Below are 21,726 nucleotides of genomic sequence, written 5' to 3'. Positions count from 1 at the left end.
CCTACATCTTGTCAGGAAGCCTCAATACACATGTATGCAGATGACACAATCCTATATGCACACAGCCATAGCCTCTCTGACCTTCAACACATACTTCAGTCTGACTTTTTCAGACTCAAAAACTGGATTTCCCAAAACAAAGTAAAACCAGTAGATGAAACATCCTTTGCTTACAGACAAGATAAATAGATATAAAAAATAATCCCACATGACAAGGCGGTAAGGATAATTTCAGAAACACCTGGATAATCTGATTTATGAGAGAGGCGAGCAAATTTAGATTTGTTTAGCTAAGAAAAAAGGCGTCTAAAAGGGGATATGATAACAATATACATAAATATTTGGGGACAATACAAGGCAAATTTCAAAAGAACTTCATCCCAAAGACAGTACAAATGACACAGGGTCATACCTTTAAGGTTGGAGGAAAAGAGATTTCACTTGCAACAACGGAAAGAGTTTTTGTCAGGGCAGTTAAAATGTGGAATCATTCAAATTTCCCCATTCCTTCCCTCCTCCCCTTCTTTCCATCCCATCCCCCAGTATCAGTCCAGAAGGGAAAAGCAGCTAATCCCGGACACCTCAAACAATAATATAATATATTTAAGTGGGTCATTCATGTTGGCCCGGAGAATATATTTCCAGTTCCGGACTTGATAGCCTTAAACAAATAATTAAAGGGGGGAGAGAGACAATACAAGAATGTAATTGTTTTATGTATCTTCTGTTTAATATATGCACAAGTGATATATGTAAAGTAAAATGTTTATTTGCCAACCTTCCCTCCCCCCGTCTTTTCCTTTTTGTATCTCATGTATAAAATACTGAAATTAAAAAAAAGTAAAAAAAAAAATGGGGGAATCATTCCCATGGAGCAAAAAGAAAGTTGGACATATTTTTAGAAAGGTATACAAATACCAAATAAGGCTTGGGCCCTGCTGGCTACTGCAGCGCATGCTATGGCGGGCGCTGCGTGGACAAGAGCCGCCCCTCAATGGGGCTGGGCCCGCTGCAAGGGGCGGCCGCCGGGTGGTGCGTTTTTCCTGCAGACAGGGAAATTGAGATAAGTAGTAGTGACGGAGTGCTCGGCCACGCCCTCCGGCGGGTCAGCCAATGAGGGCGAACCTGCAGGGTGACTCCCCCCTCCCCCCCTTCTTTCCCCCTGCAGCTCACTGCAGACCTGGGAACTTGGCTGCACTCGCCGCCAGCCTGGCAGGCGCGCATGCAGCGCAGGCATTGGGGCCGTAGCCTAAGAAGTTAACATGGGAAGGATGTTGACTGTAAGGATTCGGTCCTGGATTTGGCTGGAACTCGCTCTTACAGGGCTATAGATGTTCCAGGAAAAGCTCTCCATGAACAGCTATTGTGGTATCACCTGGTTCTGGACTTTCACTGCAGTCTGCTTAATGCTGCCTTCTATGCAGCTCTGCCCCTATTGGCTGTCTATGCTATTTAGGGTCATCCCTCCCCCCCCCCTCCCCCAGGAAGTGGCTGAGCATAATTGTGGAATCACTGTGTTCCTGGTAACCTGTGCTTGCTACAAGCACCTCTGCTTGGCCTACCTTGGGCCATCCTGTTCTGGTGCTGAAGCGCTGGATCCCCAGCACTAAAGCTTCATTGTCCCTGTGGCCTGTTTGCATATATCTTGCTTCCAGATGCCTTCATTACTCAAAGTTCCTATCCTGCTTTGGAAATCTGTTCCTGTGCTGAAGCACTGGATCCCCAGCAATAAAGCTTCTTGGTTCCTGTGGCCTGTCTGCATACCCTGCTTCCTGAGGCCTTAAACACTGGCTGCGCTGGATCTCCTGCATTGTAGCTGCTCTGTCCTGGAGTCCTTCCCTTGCGCTGAAGCTCCTACGCTGAAGCTCCCCTGTTTCTCAGGACCTCCCATGCTGGAGTATCTGCGCTGGATCACCTGCGCTGTAGGAGCCCTGTTCCGGAGACCTACCCTTGTGCTGAAGCACCAACCCGGAAGGTCTACGCTGAAGCCTCTATGCTAAAGCGCTACACTCCTGCCTTCCTTTTGCTGAACCCTGCCTGTGACCTTGACCTTCGCTCCTGTGCCACCTGCCTTGACCCCAGCCTCGATAATGTTTACCCTGCCTTCTCCAACCCTGACCCGGCTACCCACAAAGACAAAATCCGCAATCCGGACCCGGCTTCGCGGTCTCAGGTCGGTGCTTTCATATCCCCACCTCAGCCCCGCGTTCCGGTCCTGGTTTGTGACGAGCACAACCGTTACATTGATCCAGGGAGAAATCTGATTGCTATTATTTGGAGTCGGGAAGGGATTAATTTTTCTTCTTATGAGACGACATTGGATGACATTTCATTGGGGTTTTTTGTTTGCCTTCCTCTGGATCAACATACTGTAAATAATAATAGAAGATAAAGTATTTTGTCTAAATTTAGCATAGGTTGAACTTGATGGACATGTCTTTTTCAAGCACATCTACTATGTAACTATGATGAACAATAGTTGACAATAGATAAATGGTCAAAATCTAAGTATTAATCAGTTAACAATTGTACTGATATCAAGGCGTTAGTTTAGGCCATATTGTTCAATCGAAAGATCTAATAATTTTCAAGTTTGCAGAAGGACCTAAAACTGTGATGGGAATGTGTTCCAGTCAAATAATGTTAAATCCCACTATATTTTTATTCTGACAAGTTGAAAAATGTTTAGGCACACAAGGGGACACTGCTATTATTAATGCGTCTTCTATGTTCCAAGATTATAGTACATAGGGGACGTATTGTGTACTGTAGTCCACACGAATAAGAAATCATATAAATGATATAAATGGTCGAGCAATTATTAAAACCTTTTGACCTTTAATGTTTCTCCATTGCAAAAAGACTGGAATTCTTTTCGGTGATTTACAAATGTGTTTACAAGTGATATATCGACCTCTGTCACATTTGTAATTACTCATTGACTTCTTATTGACTGTAGACTTGGAATCGTGAACCTCTTTTTAGTCTGGAGCGAGTATGTTTTTACAACTCCTAGGTCTCTTCTATATAACTGACGGAACATATTTAATATATGTCTTCAATATAGTCACAGGTCAGGATCTTCCAATGCTTATCTATGCTGAGAATATTACCAATTTTTTGTTGACTCATTACATCTAGTAATGAATAATGTTTCATCTTTAGTCTGTTTGACACTTTATTTTTCTTGACATTATCTTTTAATCGATTTTTTCTTATAACTGATCGCTATCTAAAGATGATGCTTTCGAAAGAGACCTATTTAGTATTTGTGGGTCATATTTTTATTTGTAGGAATTTCTCATTCATGAGTTGTGGTTGTATCAAGAAATCTTCCTGTGAAGAACAAGTCTGTTTCAAATGACAGGACTGCTATATGGTATGTTACTGATCCATTTTGTTGTCATGATTGCTCTCCGCATGAAGCCACTTTTTATACTGCCACCTGTAATAAATCTTGCTCCTCCCCATCACAAATAATCATAATATAGTCAACGAAATGACCATAGTAAACCAGGCCTGTCCCCAGTGGGCAAGCATTCCAGACATGCTGTTCCTCCCCAAAAGCCCATAAATAAGTTGGCATAACAGGGTGCAAACCTGGTTCCCAAAATAAAAATGTTTATCAAATCTAAAATAATTGTTTCAACATTAAACCAATAGCTGTTAAGATACGCTGGGCCTGTGTGGGTGGGAACATAATGTCCCTATAAAAAAAATTCAATAGCTCTCATTCCTTTTAGAGTGCTCTATACAAGTATAAAGCGATTGTACGTCACATGTCGCCCACCTGTAGGTCTCTTTCCATGTAATGACTGAGATAAAGTCAATGAGGTGCAGTGTGTCCTTCAGGTGCGACCTGCATTCGGCCACAAACCGTTGTAAAAATTGACCAACATATTGAAACAGGCTGGATGTCATCGACCCTATCCCAGAGACAATTGGCCTACCCGGAGGATTCACAAAACTCTTGTGGACCTTTGGGGAGTGATCGAAAATAGGTACAGTACACTGGGGTGCTCAATACTGTATAAAGACATTTATATTCGGTGAATGAAAATACTCAATTTTGATTTTGCTTCACAAACCAGTAACTCAAACAATTTGGTATTTCTTAGTGCAGGGGTCTGCACTGAGGCACTGATTGAGCCACCTGTGCTGAAACAGGGATATCCATAATATCTGGCCTGTGTGCGGCTCTTGAGGACAGGTTTGCAGACCCCTGTCTTAGTGGGATCAACAGCTAGATTAGTATAAAATGCGATATCCCACAATAGTTCCTCTGCTTATTTAATATAAGCACTCATGTCTTGAAGGTTAATTCCACCTCCTTTATCTGCCTGCCTAATGATCAAATGATTCATATCCTTCAGTTCATGTAGTGCTCTAGCCTCCTCCTTCGTTAAATTAGGCCTAACACGTACTCTTCTTACGTAGCGTTTGAAAATGTTTCATGACTAGAGTGTAAAACATATCAATGTAGTTACCCTTAGACTTGTAAGGGGGGGTGGGGGATTTAGATTTGAAAGGAGAGCAACTGTATATCCCAGAATTTGTCCTGTTAAAGAATCAGACAGGGAAGTTTGCAAACCATGTATAGAGAGTGGAGTGGGATGGAGATTTTCCAATGATAAATAAACTAAAGGTTTTGAATCATCCAGATTCTCATCTGATTCGGCTAGGCATGTAGTTAAGATCTTCACATGATCCCAGTCCCTAGCACCAAGATGTACTAAAGTTTCCTTTTTGTTTTCATCCATCAAAAAATGTTTTAAATTTCAATTTATATATACAACAATTAAGGTCAACCAATAAATCCAAAAGAATTTGAGGTAGAACCAGGGCAAGAAGAAAGTCCTCTATTAAGGAGAGTTGTTTGTGCTTTAGTTTGTTTATGTGAAGAGAGGTTGAAGCTGCCAGTTGGGTGTGGGGGAATACAACCCTTCAAAACATTAATGTTCTTCTTTTGAATGATTCTTCCTGCTCTTTTTCCTCTTCTATTATATCTCCCCCTTTTCTCTGCCTTAGGAGGTACGATCTGTATAATTCCACTCCCATGGGCGATTGAATCTCCCTTTCATTGGTGGATTTCTCCATCCAGCTTTCTCTTAATAAAGAAAGTGATAATTGTGTGTTCCGTTAAAAAAAAAAAAAAATAATGTGCTCTTAGTTCTCAAATAAAGTGTCATTTTGTAATGGCGAAACATCTCTCCGAGAGAGACCTGGTGTGTAAACTGAATCCAGTACAGAAAATTCTGTTTTTGGATGGGAAGTCCACAGGTCTCCTTTGTTCGTGTATGTTTGTCTATTGGATCATTGTATGATTATTTTCATTAGAATAATTTTTCTTAAAATATGGTTGGTATTCTGGAGTTACAGTTGTTAACTGGTAGTCCTTTCTATCTCGTGTCATATTGTTGACCTTTCAACTAACACCTTTTCAAAAGTTGCTACTTTATCCACAGTCTAGTTTAAATGATTCAGTATTAACATGTGGTTTGAGTAAGTCTCTTATACAGTACTCTCTTACCCTTTTTCTATCAGTTTAATTTTATCCTCTCTATATTTAATGAGTAATTTCATTAGAGCAAAGGAGCAGTTCTCCAGAATGGTTTTTCCACTCTTCAGAAAACTTTTCGTTCATCTGTAATGTAGTCATTTCAGAGATCCTGTCCCCTTGGAACCCATTTGATGTCTATATATTGTTGTAATGAAACGGTGTCCCACCAGTGTTCGTATCCTCCTCTTTCAAAAATGTAGTTTCCCAAATAAAAAAAATAAAAAAAGTATTTTTGATCTGACTTGATTCATCTGAAGAAGTGGCTTCGTCATTATGTAAATTGCCTGCAAATGCTTTCCTTGTAATTGTTCTCTCATTACATGATTTGCAATACTCTGTGTTGATAGCTAATTAGGTGGCTGCTGTAAACTGGGAGAGAATAGCACAATACAAAATGGAAAAATAGGCGATAAGTGCAAGCCTAAACCGTGAATAATGCTTAAAATTGGTATGCAGGTGAAAAGAATATGTAAGAAAAGAATATGTAAGAAAAGTACTGTGATTCTAATAGTGATCAACAAAATAGTGGAATAACTATTGTGTAATCAATATCAAATCAAATTCACCCCCCAAAAATGTCCAAAGGTATATAGATGTATACATATAGATATATAATTTCGTCTTCAGCTCTTCTCGATCCACTGCTGGATGAAGGCCTCCCCAATTATTTTCCAGTTACTGCGGTAGCAAGCATCTCTTATCCATGTTGCTTCAACCAATTTTCTAATTTCATCCTCCCGTCTTACTTTTGGTCGTCTTGGAATCCAGTCGAGTACTATCGTTGTCCAACCATGGCCATTTCATCTTGTGATAAGTCCGTCCCGCTACCATTTTAATTTCTTCACCCTTGTGATGATGTCACAAACATTTCTTTGGTTTCAAACACATTAATTCTTTGCTCCTGAGCACTCATGGTTGCAGAGATATTAAGCTTTTTAGTTCTGACCAGTTGATGTTTAAAATAAAAAATAAATACTGCTGTGGGGCTACCAGTAGAAAGCTGAGATGCTCTAGCCTGAGAGCATTGCAAATTTCCCTTGGCTGCCGAAGTGGGGTGACCCCAATGGACATAAAGCAGCATGGATGGCTGTCTCAACCGGCTACTAATCTACTCTTTCTCTGGACAAATTCTACTGTTTAGAATATTTTAACAGCATTCATTTGACTATAATAACTGGAGAGATCTATTGAGAACCCTGATATATAATGATCAAAACACACCTCCCATGAGATTGTTCAGCTCTCTGTGTTCCAGAATGTGGCTTAGGTACTTTTTCTTAACCTTTGCAGTGCCCTTATAATGTACAGAACCTGTGCACTTCCCAAAAGTGCCGGAGGTTGGGTGATACTCTGATGTTATTGGCCCTCGTTGCTGTAATAAATTAACCTTTTACTGTACCAACAGCAAAAACATTCACTCCTTACTTACTCCTAGTTACGTCTCATTCTTTTAAGACCTTAGGTAAAGATTGCCCGAGGATAGTTACTCCATATTAATCGTGACTGCGCATGCCAACAATTATTTGTCCATGAAGGCATTTTGTTACACGAGATGTTCATTGTTACAAAAACGTTCTGCTCACCCTATCTACCTTTCTTTTTTTCCGTAATGATGACGAACTACGGTACGATTCAGCCGTGAAGTATGCAAGTTTCAATTTTTATTTCAATATTGGTCTTAAAAATTGTTTCAAATGATGACTTTTTTAAAACTGATTTATAATCCGCTAAATGTTGAGTAATATCGTTAAATTGCAGGCATTATGGCTTATTTATTAAACTTGCCTGATTTTTTTGTTTTTTTTTCCTCTATCCATTTTTTTCTTGAAAATGAATGTGAAATTGTAAGCGTGTTAGTAGTAATAGACTCGGTGTGGGGAAAAAATGAACAACATTAATAGTGGTACTCTTTACGCTGTCGTACCATCACACTTCGACCACTGATTGTTGATGTAAATTCTACCGCTAATGTCCCTAAACTGTAGATTCTAAGATGTACTGCAATGGCACAGATCGTAGCTTTGCATGTTTTGTCTGCCTTCCCGGTACCTTAGCTAAGGATTTGTGAATCTTGACTGATTGGCACGGTTTGTAAAGTAGTTATTTCCCAGTTGTGAACTGCAGCTTTTTGTAAATTCACCAATCGATGCCGATCAAGTGAATATGTATCTTTTTCTGATTTCCATAGGATTGTGCATCATCGAATCAACTTTTCAGACTGAGTCATCTGCAACTCTGCTATCGGCAAACTATGACCTGGGCTTCCCAGAGGATGAGCTCATGACTTGGCAGTTCATCGTACCCCCTAATCACAGAGCCAGTGTCCAGTTTCTGAATTATACCTTACCTAACTGTGACCGGAAAACGGAGTCGGTGGAGTATTATCTACCGGAATCCTACACTAACCCAGTGAAGTTAGACCTGCAAAAGAAGCAGCCAGCCAGTATAGGAAGTAACTTCAACATGTCCTTGCAGGGCTGTGATATGGATGACAAAAACCCAGGGGCTCTCAGGTTACTCTTCACGGTCACAGTCCAGCAGTCCTCAATGCAAGGATGTAAGTAGTTTTGTTACTCCTATAGTTCATGGTTTTTATTCACCTTGTACAGTAATTTTCATTGGTGACAACTTATCAACATGTAAGAGAAACTTCAGTGCTGGTCAAGTGTCAAGTCATCTCTGCCCCAAAATTATGTTGACATTATTCAATGGATTGACAGCAATGATGCGGCTAGCAGAAACGTTAATGCAGTATAGCAGGGGTGGGCCACTCCAGTCCTCGAGGGCCCCCAACAGGCCAGGTATTGGGGATATCCCTGCTTCAGCACAGGTGGCTCAATCAGAGGCTCAGCCTTCAACTGAGCCTCTGAGCCACCTGTGCTGAAGCAGTGATATCTTGACCTGTTGAGGGTGGGGGAAGGGGGGGATTTGAGGACTGGATTTGAGCACCCTGCCCTATAGCTAGATAGAAGACTGAAAAAGATAATGGCTCATATTTTCTATAAAATGCCTTTCAGCGTCAGAACATCCCTTACTACCCATTAATTGGATGTCGTAAAGAATTTTATGGATTACCAACCCTCAATAAAAATTGGCCAATATATCTATTGAACTGTAATGGGGATACTGCTGTACAGTTGCAGGAACTGAAAACACCAGTATTCTTGGGCATTGAATTGGCACAGTTTTTTTAATGTTTTCATTTTTATCTTAATGAAGGCTAATGACCAATTTAGGTTTAACTTTTTGTACCGAATGGGATAAAGAAATCTGTTCAGGATTATTCAGTCATAATAAGCCACCCTAGCACAGAATTTACTTAGGTTTTCATAATACAGGAAGTGTGTGCCACACTATATCACAATTTATCAGCTGATAAAGTGCACACAAAAAAAAATGTTGGAAGAAATGAAGGGTACTGACGAGTTATATTGCTTGCTCATATACCCGTCTTTTATTTAATGAATTTCCAATGAGAGGTGAAGTTTGGACTTTGAACTTGGACTTTGAGTGAATTACTAGAAGCTAATGTGAGTGGTGACTGTGTGTAAGCAATAAAATAGGATGATGTTATCTTCTGCTACATTCAAAGTCCATCCAAATGTCCCGGAAGGAGGTATGGGGCAAGGAGTCGCACAAGGAAAATGGGCTTCTGGGTACTGAACGGCTATGTCAATACAACGCTCCCCGCAAAGGGTTTGATTAACGAAGTGGCATTACATTGACATTGAGATGACTGTTACAGTACTATGTCAATCAAAACAGGACTATGGTGGGGGTGTTTTTTGTTGTTCTGAGCCAACTCCTGTCCACTAAGCTAATTGTATGCAGAAATATCTACAGGCATACCCCGGTTTAAGGACACTCACTTTAAGTACACTAGCGAGTAAGGACATACCACCCAATAGGCAAATGGCAGCTCACGCATGCGCCTGTCAGCACGTCCTGAACAGCAATACCGGCTCCCTACCTGTACCGAAGCTGTGCGCAAGCAGGGAGACTGTAGAGCCTGTTACAAATGCGTTATTTACATCAGTTATGCACGTATATGACGATTGCAGTACAGTACATGCATCAATAAGTGGAAAAGGTAGTGCTTCACTTTAAGAATATTTCGCTTTACATACATGCTCCGGTCCCATTTCGTACGTTAATGTGGGGTATGCCTGTATATAATAAAAACAATTCAAATATGATGATTGGGTGAAATGTCTTCAGTGTGTCTATGTGCTAAATAATACAAGAAAAACACTGTTATCTGAGATCCAGTTCAAAAAGCCCTAAGCTCCATTATTCTCATGCTTCTCTATGCATTTACCAATATTGGTGATATTCTTCTGCACTTATACTTTGCCTAAGTATTGATGTACTATTACACCTGTTTATTGGACCAGCAAAAAACTTCTGTGGATATAACAGCACTCGCAGATTTCCCAGTACGCGGGTTAAGGGTACATGCAGGATGAGTGCATATAGTGAAGTCATTTGGGGTTTAAGTAGCCCTGCACCATGCAACCTCTATGAAGAATTCCTCTGTCTGTCCATTAAAAGGTATCGCGAAGAAGTCTGCTCTTCTCCAGAATCAATACAAGTGCTAGAGCTTTGCTCTTCATATACCCAACACATATATCAATAGCCGTAACTTTAGAGCAGCAATTCGTAATAGGAGGTAGGGTGCCCCTGGAGCTGAACTACACTATATGTGGGTGAAGGGACCTTCTGATTCACAATATATCTGCAATTTCTTCCTATGGACCCAATTTTTTTTTTTCCTCTGGGGAAATCAATATGGCTGCATTAGAAATGTACTGGAATATGGGAGCACTCGCAAATCGATTGTTCGAGTGGTGCGATGGGTGCACATCCTTCCGCAATGTAGAGAAAAATCAATGAACTAGTTGAACTGCACTCTAGCGGTCCTATGTAAATAATCAAAAATGTATTTGCAGTAGATTTAATCTGATTATATCTAAACTGCTCGGAGTTAGGTATATTGTATTTTTCTTGCAGTTGCACAAAAGTCCTGAGTCTGTTGAAAAACATCATATCTTTAATTCTCAGTAAAACACTAGATATCCAAATATTCCCAGTGCCCGGCATCAGCCCTGGAGTAAACTCTTTGTTCCTTCACACCGGAGATAGCAATGAAGCAGCACATCAATTGTTTGCAGTGGCACCTCAGTGAATTCAATCTCCACCCATTTTATCCCTCCCAGAGATCTATGCCACACTGGTAGATTACTCAATTGTGTGGCTGCATGGTATTTTTTTTCAATATTGGAAGAGCTTTCCCTCCCTCTTTTCTAGGGATCATCAGACTTTTTTTTTTTTTATTTAACCCTGGGTTTCTTTCCGCCCCAGATAAAGGCCAATATCTTGTTTTGCATGTCCTCGACTCTGGGTTGGTACACAAACAGGTAGGGAGTGAAAAAGATAAATTAATCTGGGAAGTGCATTCATTTAAACTGAAATTAACCTGCCAATCCATGAGATACAATATATTATTGTACAATATTATACAATATTTGTTCCATTCCTCCAGGTCTTTTTTGAGTACTGTGAATATTCCTGGATAACTTGCCTTGAAAAGTCTCTCATATTGAGGTGTTACATGTACCCCTAAATATTTTATATGATCTTCTTTCTATTTAAGATTACAATTTAACTTGAGAAGTTTCATCATTTCACCATTACTTCCCAGTGCAAGAGCCTCTGATTTTGAATGATTATTTTTATCATTTGAAAAAGAATTAAAACCAGATATGTCAGAGATTCGGAAGCGAGGCTAAAGGCGGTGTCAAAGAAAGCAGGATGTCATCCGGATAAAGCGCAATTTTACAAACTTCGGATCCTAGATATAAACCTGAAATATTAGGATTATTTCTAATCTTGTTAGCTAGTGGCTCCAAACTCATGGCAAACAGCAGAGGAGACAGTGGGCACCCTTGATGTGTGCCATTGCTAATATGGATTAGAGTGCTGGTGTTCCCTGCCAAATGTAATGTTGCGCATGGTGGTTATATAAGGCTTTAATTTATTTATAAAATATTTTACCAGGAAGTAATGCATTGAGAGTTACCTCTTGTTTTCAAGTATGTCCTTTCAAAAAGGAACCGTGAATTCCAAATCTTTCCAATGTTGTGAACATATAATCCCTGTCAAAGGCCTTTTCTGCATCTTATAAGATCAATAATGTGGGTTTTCTAGTGGAGTTTGCTACATGAGTAAGATCTATTATCCTTCTTGTATTATCTGGTGGCCCTGAACAAACTCCACCGGGTCAGGATGTATTATTTTGGGATGTAAACTATTCAGTCTAATTGCTAAGATTTTACTGGATCTTCACATCTGAATTAATAGGGGAAATAGGTTGGTAGTTGCTACAGTAGGCCGGGTCTCTACCAGGTTTCGGAATCACCGAAATCTGTCTCCCAGCATCAAGGGGGGGGGGGGGTGGCGGGGGGGAAATCTCCCCTCCTTCCATAACATTTTTAAACCGTTTGGACAGGAAAGGGATCAGTTGGAGTTTAAAGGTCTTATAATATTTGAGAGGCTGCATGGGCCTGGTGTTTTGGAGATTTTGAGTTATTTAATAACCGTGGCTATCTCTTCACCTGAGATTGCTTTATTTAATCATTCCCTATCCTCATCAAGGGTCGGCAAGGAGCATGTCCCTAAATACTTCTTCAATTTTTCCTGGAAAACTCCCCTATCTTGCTTATGGTTGCGTTTAAGATTGTATAAAGAGGTGTAAAAACTTACAAACTGTTTTTCTATGGCTTTTGGTTCATAGGACATTTCTCCATCACCTAATCTTAGTGCTTTAATAGTGGTCAATGCCCGCACCCCACGTAATTTATGGGCCAGTAATATATCTGCTTTGTTGCACTTTTGGTAAAATAGCTGCCTTGTCCACTTCAAAGCTCTCTCTATTTTTTGGGTTGGAGAATTCATAAGTCTCCTCTAAACTTCAATGCCTTCTCATAATTATTTTTGGAGGGGTTATTTTTGTGTAGCGTCTCTGCTTCTTTGAGTTTTTCTAATCATCTGGAGGTACTGTATGGTACTTTATTTTTGTTTTGTTTTTATGAGAGGATATCCCGATAATTTTGCCCCGCATATAAGCGGGTATCGGACCTCGGATATAGTAGCGCGCGCATGATGAAGAGCATGGTGTTATGCGCGCCTGTTGGCCAAACTTTCTGTGACCTGAGATCCAAAGCAACAGGGAGGTGTGGCGGAGGCGTGTCCGTGACGTCACGAGGCTGGTTCGCCCTCATTGGCTGAACCGCTCACGTAACCCGGCCGTCATGCGTCTAAAACAACTAATGTTGCCATGAAAAAATCTGTTGCGCGCTCTATGACCTGCCTCATTGAGGTGCAGCCTTTTGTTTGCGCCACACATCCAGTATGGACGCGGCCTTATGTGTTTCGCAGAGTTGGTATGGAGATCCCTGGTGCCTCATTGAGAACAAAAAACTCCCTCAGATGTTCAACCAACTCGATCTGTGACTGAGCGATTATTTAATAATGAGTCTTTTAGCTTCCAGAGGGGCCTTATTGTTGAAGGCAATATCTGTTAGTGAGCATGTTAAAGATGCATGATCAGGTCAAGTAAGTGGACTGATTGGAGAAGAGACTACCGCTGCTATCAGGGAAGATTCTACAAATATATAATCAATTCTGGAGTATACATTATGTGGAGCTGAATAAAATGTGTAATCTCTTTCCTTTGGATGTTTTAGCTTCCAGATGTCGTATACTGACAGGTCTTTAACAAATGTCTTAATGCCATTTTTAATGAGTTTTAATATGCTGAGCATCCTTTGATTTCTACAGCAGGCTTTAGCACACCTCCCCAGCAGTGCAAGATCTTTGTAACACTTTTTCCTGTTTGGGATAATTTGTTGCCAATATTCCCAGCAGTTTGAGCTGCAAACTGTAACAATAGATAATGTTACCTTACTGATATACAAATACATTTTAGCTGCTGAGTTACACTGACTGGAGGATTGATTGAAACTGAAAAGCAGCCATTTGTTGAACCCTGGGAAGCTGGATCTTTGCTGATGAATCACTGAGAACTAATCGATCAGCAGCTTAGGTAATTAGTTGTGAATAAAGGTAATCAAAGCCTGCATATATTAAAACAATATTTTAAGCTGCTTTGATTTGCCTCAAAGTGGAAGATGGTCAGACGGTGGTGGTGGTGTTTCTCTGTTTTTTGTTTTTTTTTGTTTAATCTAAAACCCAGAATTCTTCAGTTATATTTTTTTAAATAATCCAATTTCATTGTGAATTCCAAAATGTTTATTAGTTTGATATTTTTTTTTTCTGGCTAAGTAGAACTGGAAGGGCCTGGAAAGAGCAGAAAATCCTTTACAAAACATAGGCTGCTACTGCCTATTTGATATTTTTGTATTATAGCTTTTAATGTTTCTTTTTCATAGACAAATGCAGTTTGCTACAGTCTTTGTTTTATAGCTAATGTTTACATGTAAATGTAGCATTCTAGCTTTCACTCTGGTAAAACAGCATTCACATGTGATTAGGTTGCCCATTGCTGGCCTAAATAGGCGCCACTGTCAAACGTTTGAAAAGGACCAATGTGACTTCCAGCAAGTTTACCAATTGTACGTATATCTTTATTTCTATAGTGCCTTCCATGTACATTGCGCTTCGGAGAAGACATTCTTGAGCAGAATGCGAGTTGGGACTTGTATAGTTACAAATTTGGGCTGAGATGTAAGGAGGGGCGAAGGAGTGTATATTTAGCCTTTACAAGTGAGGAGGAGAATTGGTAGCAGCAACTTGTTTTATTTGGCAAACAAGCATGGAATTAAAAGCGACTTCCTACACAAGCTTGCTATGCCTTGGGCAACACAGCCCTAGGCATAGCAAGCTTGTGTAGGAAATCACTTTAATAAAAGCAAAACAAGAAATATATAAATATGACAGTTTGTTTCCTGGTTTCGATAAGAATACATTGCAAGTCTCTCAATGTGTTTACCCTGTACAATTGATCCCTACACATTCACTTAAGTTGCCTAAGCCAATGTATGCCGGGAATTAAAACAACATAAGAGCCAAAGTCTGCATTTAGTTGGTGAAAACATAGTTCGCAGCTTTATTAACCAAGAACAAACGGCCCCACCCTGCCCTTTAAAAAAAAAAAAAAAACCCAGTAAAACGCAGAAACCTGTACAGGTAGTCATTTGGCAAAGTCCCTGAATGCGTTGTTTGAGGTACCGTGTATAATTTGCTGTCATGATTCATGATACCATTAAAATATTCAGTATTTTAACAATCTGGTGCACAAAGAGTTAACGTATATTTTTAAAAGACCTATTTTTCTTATAAGCAAAGTCAAAGTGGCCCAGATATTTATTGGTCCATAAAACAAAGACATGTTTAGATGAGGGCAACAGGCACAAGTACACAGAGTACCAGAGTTTAACCTAGGGTTGTCTATGATGGCTCACTAATGTTGTATGTTAGGGAGGTCTGGTGACAGTACCCAGACCTACCAGAGGTCCTGGAGTGTTCGCTTCAAAGCAGACCCTACATTCGTAAAATTCCCCCCTTAGAGTTGCAGAGAAAGGTGACGAGGTTCACCAGTCCGTCTTAAGGTCTTTACTAAAAATAAAAGATATCTTGGATCTGATATGAATCACAAGAATAACAAATATATCTTTGTGACATTTGCGATCAGACGGATTAAATGACACCAAATATGACATGTTGGTCTATGGATGGGGGCACTCCTAAAAATTCCCAAATTACAACTGGTTAGCTAACAATATGTGTCCCAGCTACGGTATCACGTTGTACATTTAACCAATATTCCTTACCCCGTCCCTTTGCTGCTGCCTTATATGCTTAGCACGTTTGCCAGGCGCTGTTCTATGGCCTCCAAGTGCGCGGTGCTTCACACTTTTGACAAGTTCTTCTAGTGAACCCTAACTGCCAAAGATGAGGGCGGCATGTTGGACCTTTTTGCGTGGGACATGGGAGCCACATATCTGAAGCTAGCCCATTTAAAAGGTGACCGTGGGTTTGCAATGCTGTCCTGGTGTTAAAATGTATGTTGTGTGACATGCCTTTCAAGACCAACCACTTGAGTAGCCTTATGACTGGAGGGGAAGTCACTGATGGGCTGTTAACTGCCCCCACCACTCCCATGTTGTCTGACCAGAATGTATTGTGTTTTTTTGGCTAGCGTCTGGGTCAATAATTCTACTGGCACTATTATTGGGAATAGTTCAAGGAATACCGTATATTTTATGAGCCTCCTGGTATCTGTCGGCCATTTGGCCGTGGCTCTTATGCGGGCCGTGGCTCTTATGCGGGCCGTGGCCCATTGCTGGGCTCTGCCTTTTTTTTTTTTTTTCCAAAAGTTTTTTATTAGGCATTGCTTAAAATACATTGTATACAGAGAAGACATCATATTGCCTAATACAGGTTTTCTTGTTTTAATGACAGTAAGAGGGAAAGACTCAACGCGCCCCCGACCTTCAAACGTGGGTCGGCAGGGTTGGCGTGAGGACGGAAACAGAAAGTGGGGGGGGGGGAGGTAGAGAGGAAGAGGTGGAGGGGGGGGGGAGCGGGGGGGGAGCGGGGGGGGGGGAGTGGGGGAGGGGGGTGGGGAGGCCCTTCCTCCTCAGTCCACTACCCATTATTCCGCCACTACCTCTGTCTTCTGTTGTAGGAAATGGCCATTGTTAATCTTTCATACGGGACAGCCACGGTTCCCATGTGTTGTAAAAGGGTTCCGTTTTCTTTTTTAGGAAGGCCGAGAGCTTTTCCATTAACATAACTTCCTGTATTCTCTTTTTAACAGTTTGCCTAGGGGGGGGAGACACCTTCTTCCACGAGGCGGCCACCGCACATCTAGCCGCCGTGAGAATGAAGGAGATCAATTTACTTGTTGGGCGGTCAATGTTCTCGATTGGCCTGGCCAACAAATAGGTCAGCGGATCAATGGGTATTGTGAGGTCTGTGACCTCTGTGATTTAAAGTCTGTATGGTTTCCCAGTAATTCTGAATTCCTGGACATGACCACCATATGTGGGCCATGTCACCCTTATGCCCGCAGCCTCTCCAGCATAGGTCAGGAGCCAGAGGGTAGATTTGATTTAGTCTAACTGGGGTAAGATACCAGCGAAATAGTATTGTATAAATGTTTTCTTTGATTGTGGTACATATGGAAGTTCCTGAGGCTGCGTCCCAAATACTTTCCCAGTCCTCTCGGTCTATAACTGTGCCCAATTCTGCTGCCCAATGGAGCATGTAGTCATGAACCGGAGCATCTGTTGCTCGTTCTAGTTCTGAGTATATTTGCGTTATGAGACCTTTTTGGTGCGCTGTCTCCTTGCATAGTCGTTCAAAGTTTGTGAGAGGGGGAAATGGGATCTGCCTTTTTAAACATTAAAAGGGCAATAAAGTTGTAAATACTCCTTTGTTTAACACATCTATTTAATAGGCGCTAATTAGTAACTTTGATCGTTACAGATACTGTTAAGAGAGAAACCTCTATTACTTGCTCTTGTCAATGGGAGGACATGGACTGTAAAAATGTTTTATTATACAATAATATCTATATAATAGTGTTGTCAGATGGGGTTCTTGTTGGGAGTCACATCTCTGTGAATTTTATTAGCAATCCAGCCTTTGTGCAGATAATAAACAAAGCATTTTATTTTGCACAGTACACAATATTCTGATCTGGATAGAAGGGTGCTTTTACACATGTAATTTCTGGAACTGAGTATTGAGGAATGTATCTCTAAAATTATGTAATTGAGACAACAATGTATGCCATTAGGGGAGGGTGACACTATCCCTATTACAAATCCGGATCTTGGTTTTAAAATCCAAGTGGCACTTAAAACAAAAAAAGGTTATTATAAAAAAAAAAATCTATATATATATCTATCTATGTATCTATATATCTTATAGGGATCCATGTCAAAATGGATTTGAAGAAAAAGGTGGCCCTGTGTGCTCATTTGCATGTCATTTCCCAGAATCCCTTGCTGCAGTAGAACCACTGTATGCTGGGCGATAATGGTGAAAGGCAGGGTTTCAGACCTGAAACAAAGAAGTCCAGAGCAACATCCAATGTGACAAAAATACACAGTGAAATACCTATATATCTCTAGCAAAAGGGTCATTTAGTTAACCCTTTGGCCAAAGCGTATAAGCCTGCGAGCCAGTTCAAGGCATGACCAATTCGCAGGTCCTAACACTAACTGATTAAAATTCTTATTTACCTCTATAATTGGAGGAAGGATGGTCCTAGCATTGAACCTGTCACATCCACCTGCATGAAAAGAAAACCTGCTTACTTGGAATGTGGGGAGGGTCTAGCTTAAACCCTTGGAGGGAGGAGCCACTGACCTCCAAAACAGCTGAGACAGCTGGACAAAGTTAACAAACACACAGATACCCAGCAAGCTCTCAGAAACCCCCCCAGAATTACCACAAAATATATATGTTTATATAAGTGTCAAAAGGAGTGCTACTGGGTTTCTTAGCGCTTGTATGAGTACCTGAGGGTTTCAGACCTATCTAAGGCTGCGCTTATAGTGCCGGCGACAGCGATGTGACGTCACGCCAAAACAAATGCATTGTTGCCGTCGCCAGCGCTTATAGTGGACGCGACAGTGACGGAGCAACAGCGCAACCAAAATTCTGGTATCGTGGAATTTGATTTTTAGAAAGACAGTCTGCACATGACTGGCTATAAGCCAATCAGGGAGCTTCTTCATCCATATTCCTTCCCCCTTGCTGACGTAACTGGCCTTGTAGCCAGCAACGTCTCCCTAACTTTCACGACGGGTGACGTCATCGGTGGCGTCGCCGGCTGTATAAGCGCAGCCTTAGACATGCAAATGAGCACACAGTAATATTTCCATTTGAGATATATATATACTGTACAGTGGTTGACAAATCACCCAAAAATCTACTCGCCGAACCAAAAAATCTACTCGCCACCTAGTCCCGCTCCCAATCCCGCCCTGTTTGGTGTCAGCCATGAAAAGGTCGCCACGGGGTCAAATCCAGTCGCCACGGGCCTGTATTTTAATGGATTTGTCGAACACTGTATATATATATATATATATATATATATATATATACACTAGCTGATATACCCGGCGTTGCCCGGGATGTAAATCCGTAGTAGGTAGTATTATGTATAAATAGAGGAACAATAGGATGACTATATGGTGGAAAGGTTGTATAATAATGTTGAAAAGAAACATGGAAGAAAATGTAATACGATGTTGTTGTTTAAAAATGTTTTATTGTAAAGACACCACAGTACAATGTATATTTTGGTGACATAAATGATGTAAAATGTGAGGTGTGTGTCCCGCTAGGGTGTGAGTGGGTGTGAGGAGGCGGGTGGGTGTTCAGTACGGGTGGCGGGTGGGTAGTGAGTGCTGGCTGTGGGTGGGGGTCCCGCTATGGTGTGAGGCGGCGGGTGTCTGGTGAGTGCGGACGGCGGCTGGTCAGTGATGTCAGTGCGTAGGGGCAGGAGGCGGCAGGCATGTGTCGAGTGTGTCGGGTGGGTGAGAGGCGGCGAGTGGGTGAGAGGTGGCAGGTGTCTGTTGAGTGCGGGTGGCGGCTGTGGGGTGCAGGGTTGTGAGGCGGCGGGTGAGTTAAAGGCAGAGGCGGGATATGGGAGGTGGCATGAGGGGAAGGCAGGGGCGGGGGGAAGGCAGCAGGGGCAGGGGGGGTGTCACTGTGTGTGTCACTGTGTGTGTCTGTCACTGTGTGTGTTGGGGGGGTCAAAAACAGAGCTGGAGGGGTCAAAAACGTAGCTGGGTGGGGGATCAAATACGAAGCTGGGGAGTGGGGGAAGGGGGTGTCACTGTGTGTGTGTGTCAGTGTGTGTGTCAGTGTATGTGTCAGTGTATGTGTCAGTGTATGTGTCAGTGTATGTGTCAGTGTATGTGTCACTGTGTGTGTCACTGTGTGTGTCACTGTGTGTGTCACTGTGTGTGTCACTGTGTGTGTTGGGGGGGTCAAAAATGGAGCTGGGGGTTCACAAACGGAGCTGGGGGTCAAAAACGGAGCTGGCGGGGTTCAAAAACAGAACTGAGGGTCAAAAACGGAGCTTGGGGGGGTCAAAAACGGAACTGGGGGGAAGGGGGTGTCACTGTGTGTGTGTGTGTGTCACTGTGTGTGTTGGGGCGGTCAAAAACGGAGCTGGGGGAGTCAAAAACGGAGCTGGGGGGTCAAAAACGGAGCTGGGGGGTCAAAAATGGAGCTGGGGGGGGGTCAAAAACGGAACTGGGGGGGGTGCAAAAATTCACTGTCTCAGTTAAGCCTTCCCCCCCAGCAGCAACAGCCGATACCACCACCATTTCCTCACCTCAGGCAGCAGCAGCGTGTCTGGGGGTTGGGGAGTCCTGGGTTAGAGCGTACCGGCCAATGAGAGCCATGGGGGGGGGCGGGACACACAGGGGGGGCGAGACACACCGGCCAATGAGAGCCGTGGGCGGGCGGACCGACGGACCGACGGACCAATCAAATGGTTTACAGAGACTCACAAACAAGATTTTCAGAATTATATATATATAGATCAGTATATATCTCCTTTGATTACCTTTATTGAAAAAAATTACCTAAGGTGCTGATCGATTTGGTTCTCCCGTGTTTGATTAGCAGAGATCCTGCTTCCCGGGGTTCACTAAATGGCTGCCTTTTAGTTTCAATCAATTCTTCCGTCAGTATAATTCAGCAGCTACAATGTATTCCTGTATTACAAAGGTAACATTATCTATTGTTACAGTTTGCAGCTCAAAAGACTGGGAATATTGGCAACAAATTATCCCAAACAGGAAAGTGTTACAAAGATCTTGCACTGCTGGCGAAGTGGGCTAAAGCCTGCTGTACATATCACAGGATGCTCCGTATATTAAAATTCATAAAAAATGGCATTAAGAGTTGAATAAAAAATAAAATGTAAAAAAGGAGTAATTATCTAATATTATAGAAATGATTTTATCGAATAACACACGTAGGATATTGCATGTATTGTTTGTTTAGCTGAATATTCTAAATAACGTCTTGTTGTCGGCGGAGTAGAACAGGTTCACTGTGTCCATGTCCGCTGTCTGAGCCAATCAAAAAGCTTGGTCTTTGTCAAAGTCGTGCATGAGGAGATTCATTGAAGCAAAATAATTGCAGAATACAGCATACTAAATGCTCGCTGTTCCAGCCTGGGTTTATAATGAAATGCAATTTACAATGCCCTTTTTCACTATGTGCGGTCAGCTATCTGCGCGCAGTTTTACTGAGCAGTTATAACAGAAAAGCTGTTGGGGTATTGATTTGCCACATTCATATCACTTTTTATAATCGAAGGCCACATTTACAGCGGTAAAAAGAAAGGTATTGGCGGGGCATCTTTACTCCGCAGAACTATGGATGTCAAGGGCACAAATACTATGAGACCCAAGGGTAGAAAGGGTTAATAAGATCCTGTGACTTTATGTACAAATGTTGGATCCCTGGCCTGTCGCCAAACCCTTGTTTTAGTATTGGAACGCTGTCAACATCCCTGCAAGGAATATGCAAATGTGCGACGTGGACGTGCGCCAATATACAAGGTACAGAGTTTCACCTCACCTAGAGGAACTGGAAAGTTGGGATCGGAGGCAACACCCAAGTGACACCTGCAGAAGCTTCATTAGACGCTGCCCGCACACAGTGGTAATTGCCTCTTTCAGCGGCTGAGCATTTTGCATCCTCCTGTAATGCACTGCAATCTTTCCTCAGGCACAGAAGGTCTCAAAAGGTCTCAAAAGAGCAACCATGTGATTGGCTACTTTCATGAATTTCTACCATCTTTTATAGAGATTATTATTTATTTATTTCCTTTGTGAAAACGAAGTGTTTTTTTTTAAGGGCCCTTCTCCACACGATTATACATGTCTCCTCCCTGTTATATGACCAAGCAGAAGGATGAGTGACGGAGGGGGCTTTGCCTGTGTCCGTGGAGGACAGGTCCTGCTCGAACATAGTGATGTTGCACTAAAGGAAGCTCAACCCCTCCAAAACGTCTGATTACCACGTGGACAGACAAACATTAAAATATATATATTTTTAAATTCCTACACTGTTATTTATTTTTTATAATCTAGATACCAGTCACC

At 41.8% G+C, this 21,726-nt stretch overlaps 1 protein-coding gene across 1 annotated transcript in view; it reads left to right on the top strand.

Annotated features, from left to right (window-relative positions):
- Positions 1 to 21,726, top strand: part of CDCP1 (CUB domain containing protein 1) — a 94,745-nt gene that overhangs the window by 56,301 nt on the left and 16,718 nt on the right. The window contains exon 4 of the mRNA XM_075586728.1: positions 7,749 to 8,117. Coding sequence (XP_075442843.1) covers positions 7,749 to 8,117 — 369 coding nt within the window. The remainder of the gene's footprint in view (positions 1 to 7,748; positions 8,118 to 21,726) is intronic.

Source organism: Ascaphus truei, chromosome 2, assembly GCF_040206685.1.
Source record: "Ascaphus truei isolate aAscTru1 chromosome 2, aAscTru1.hap1, whole genome shotgun sequence".
Classification (NCBI taxonomy): domain Eukaryota; kingdom Metazoa; phylum Chordata; class Amphibia; order Anura; family Ascaphidae; genus Ascaphus; species Ascaphus truei.
Note: the sequence above shows the minus strand (reverse complement) of the source record. Positions and strands in the feature narration are given on the sequence as shown.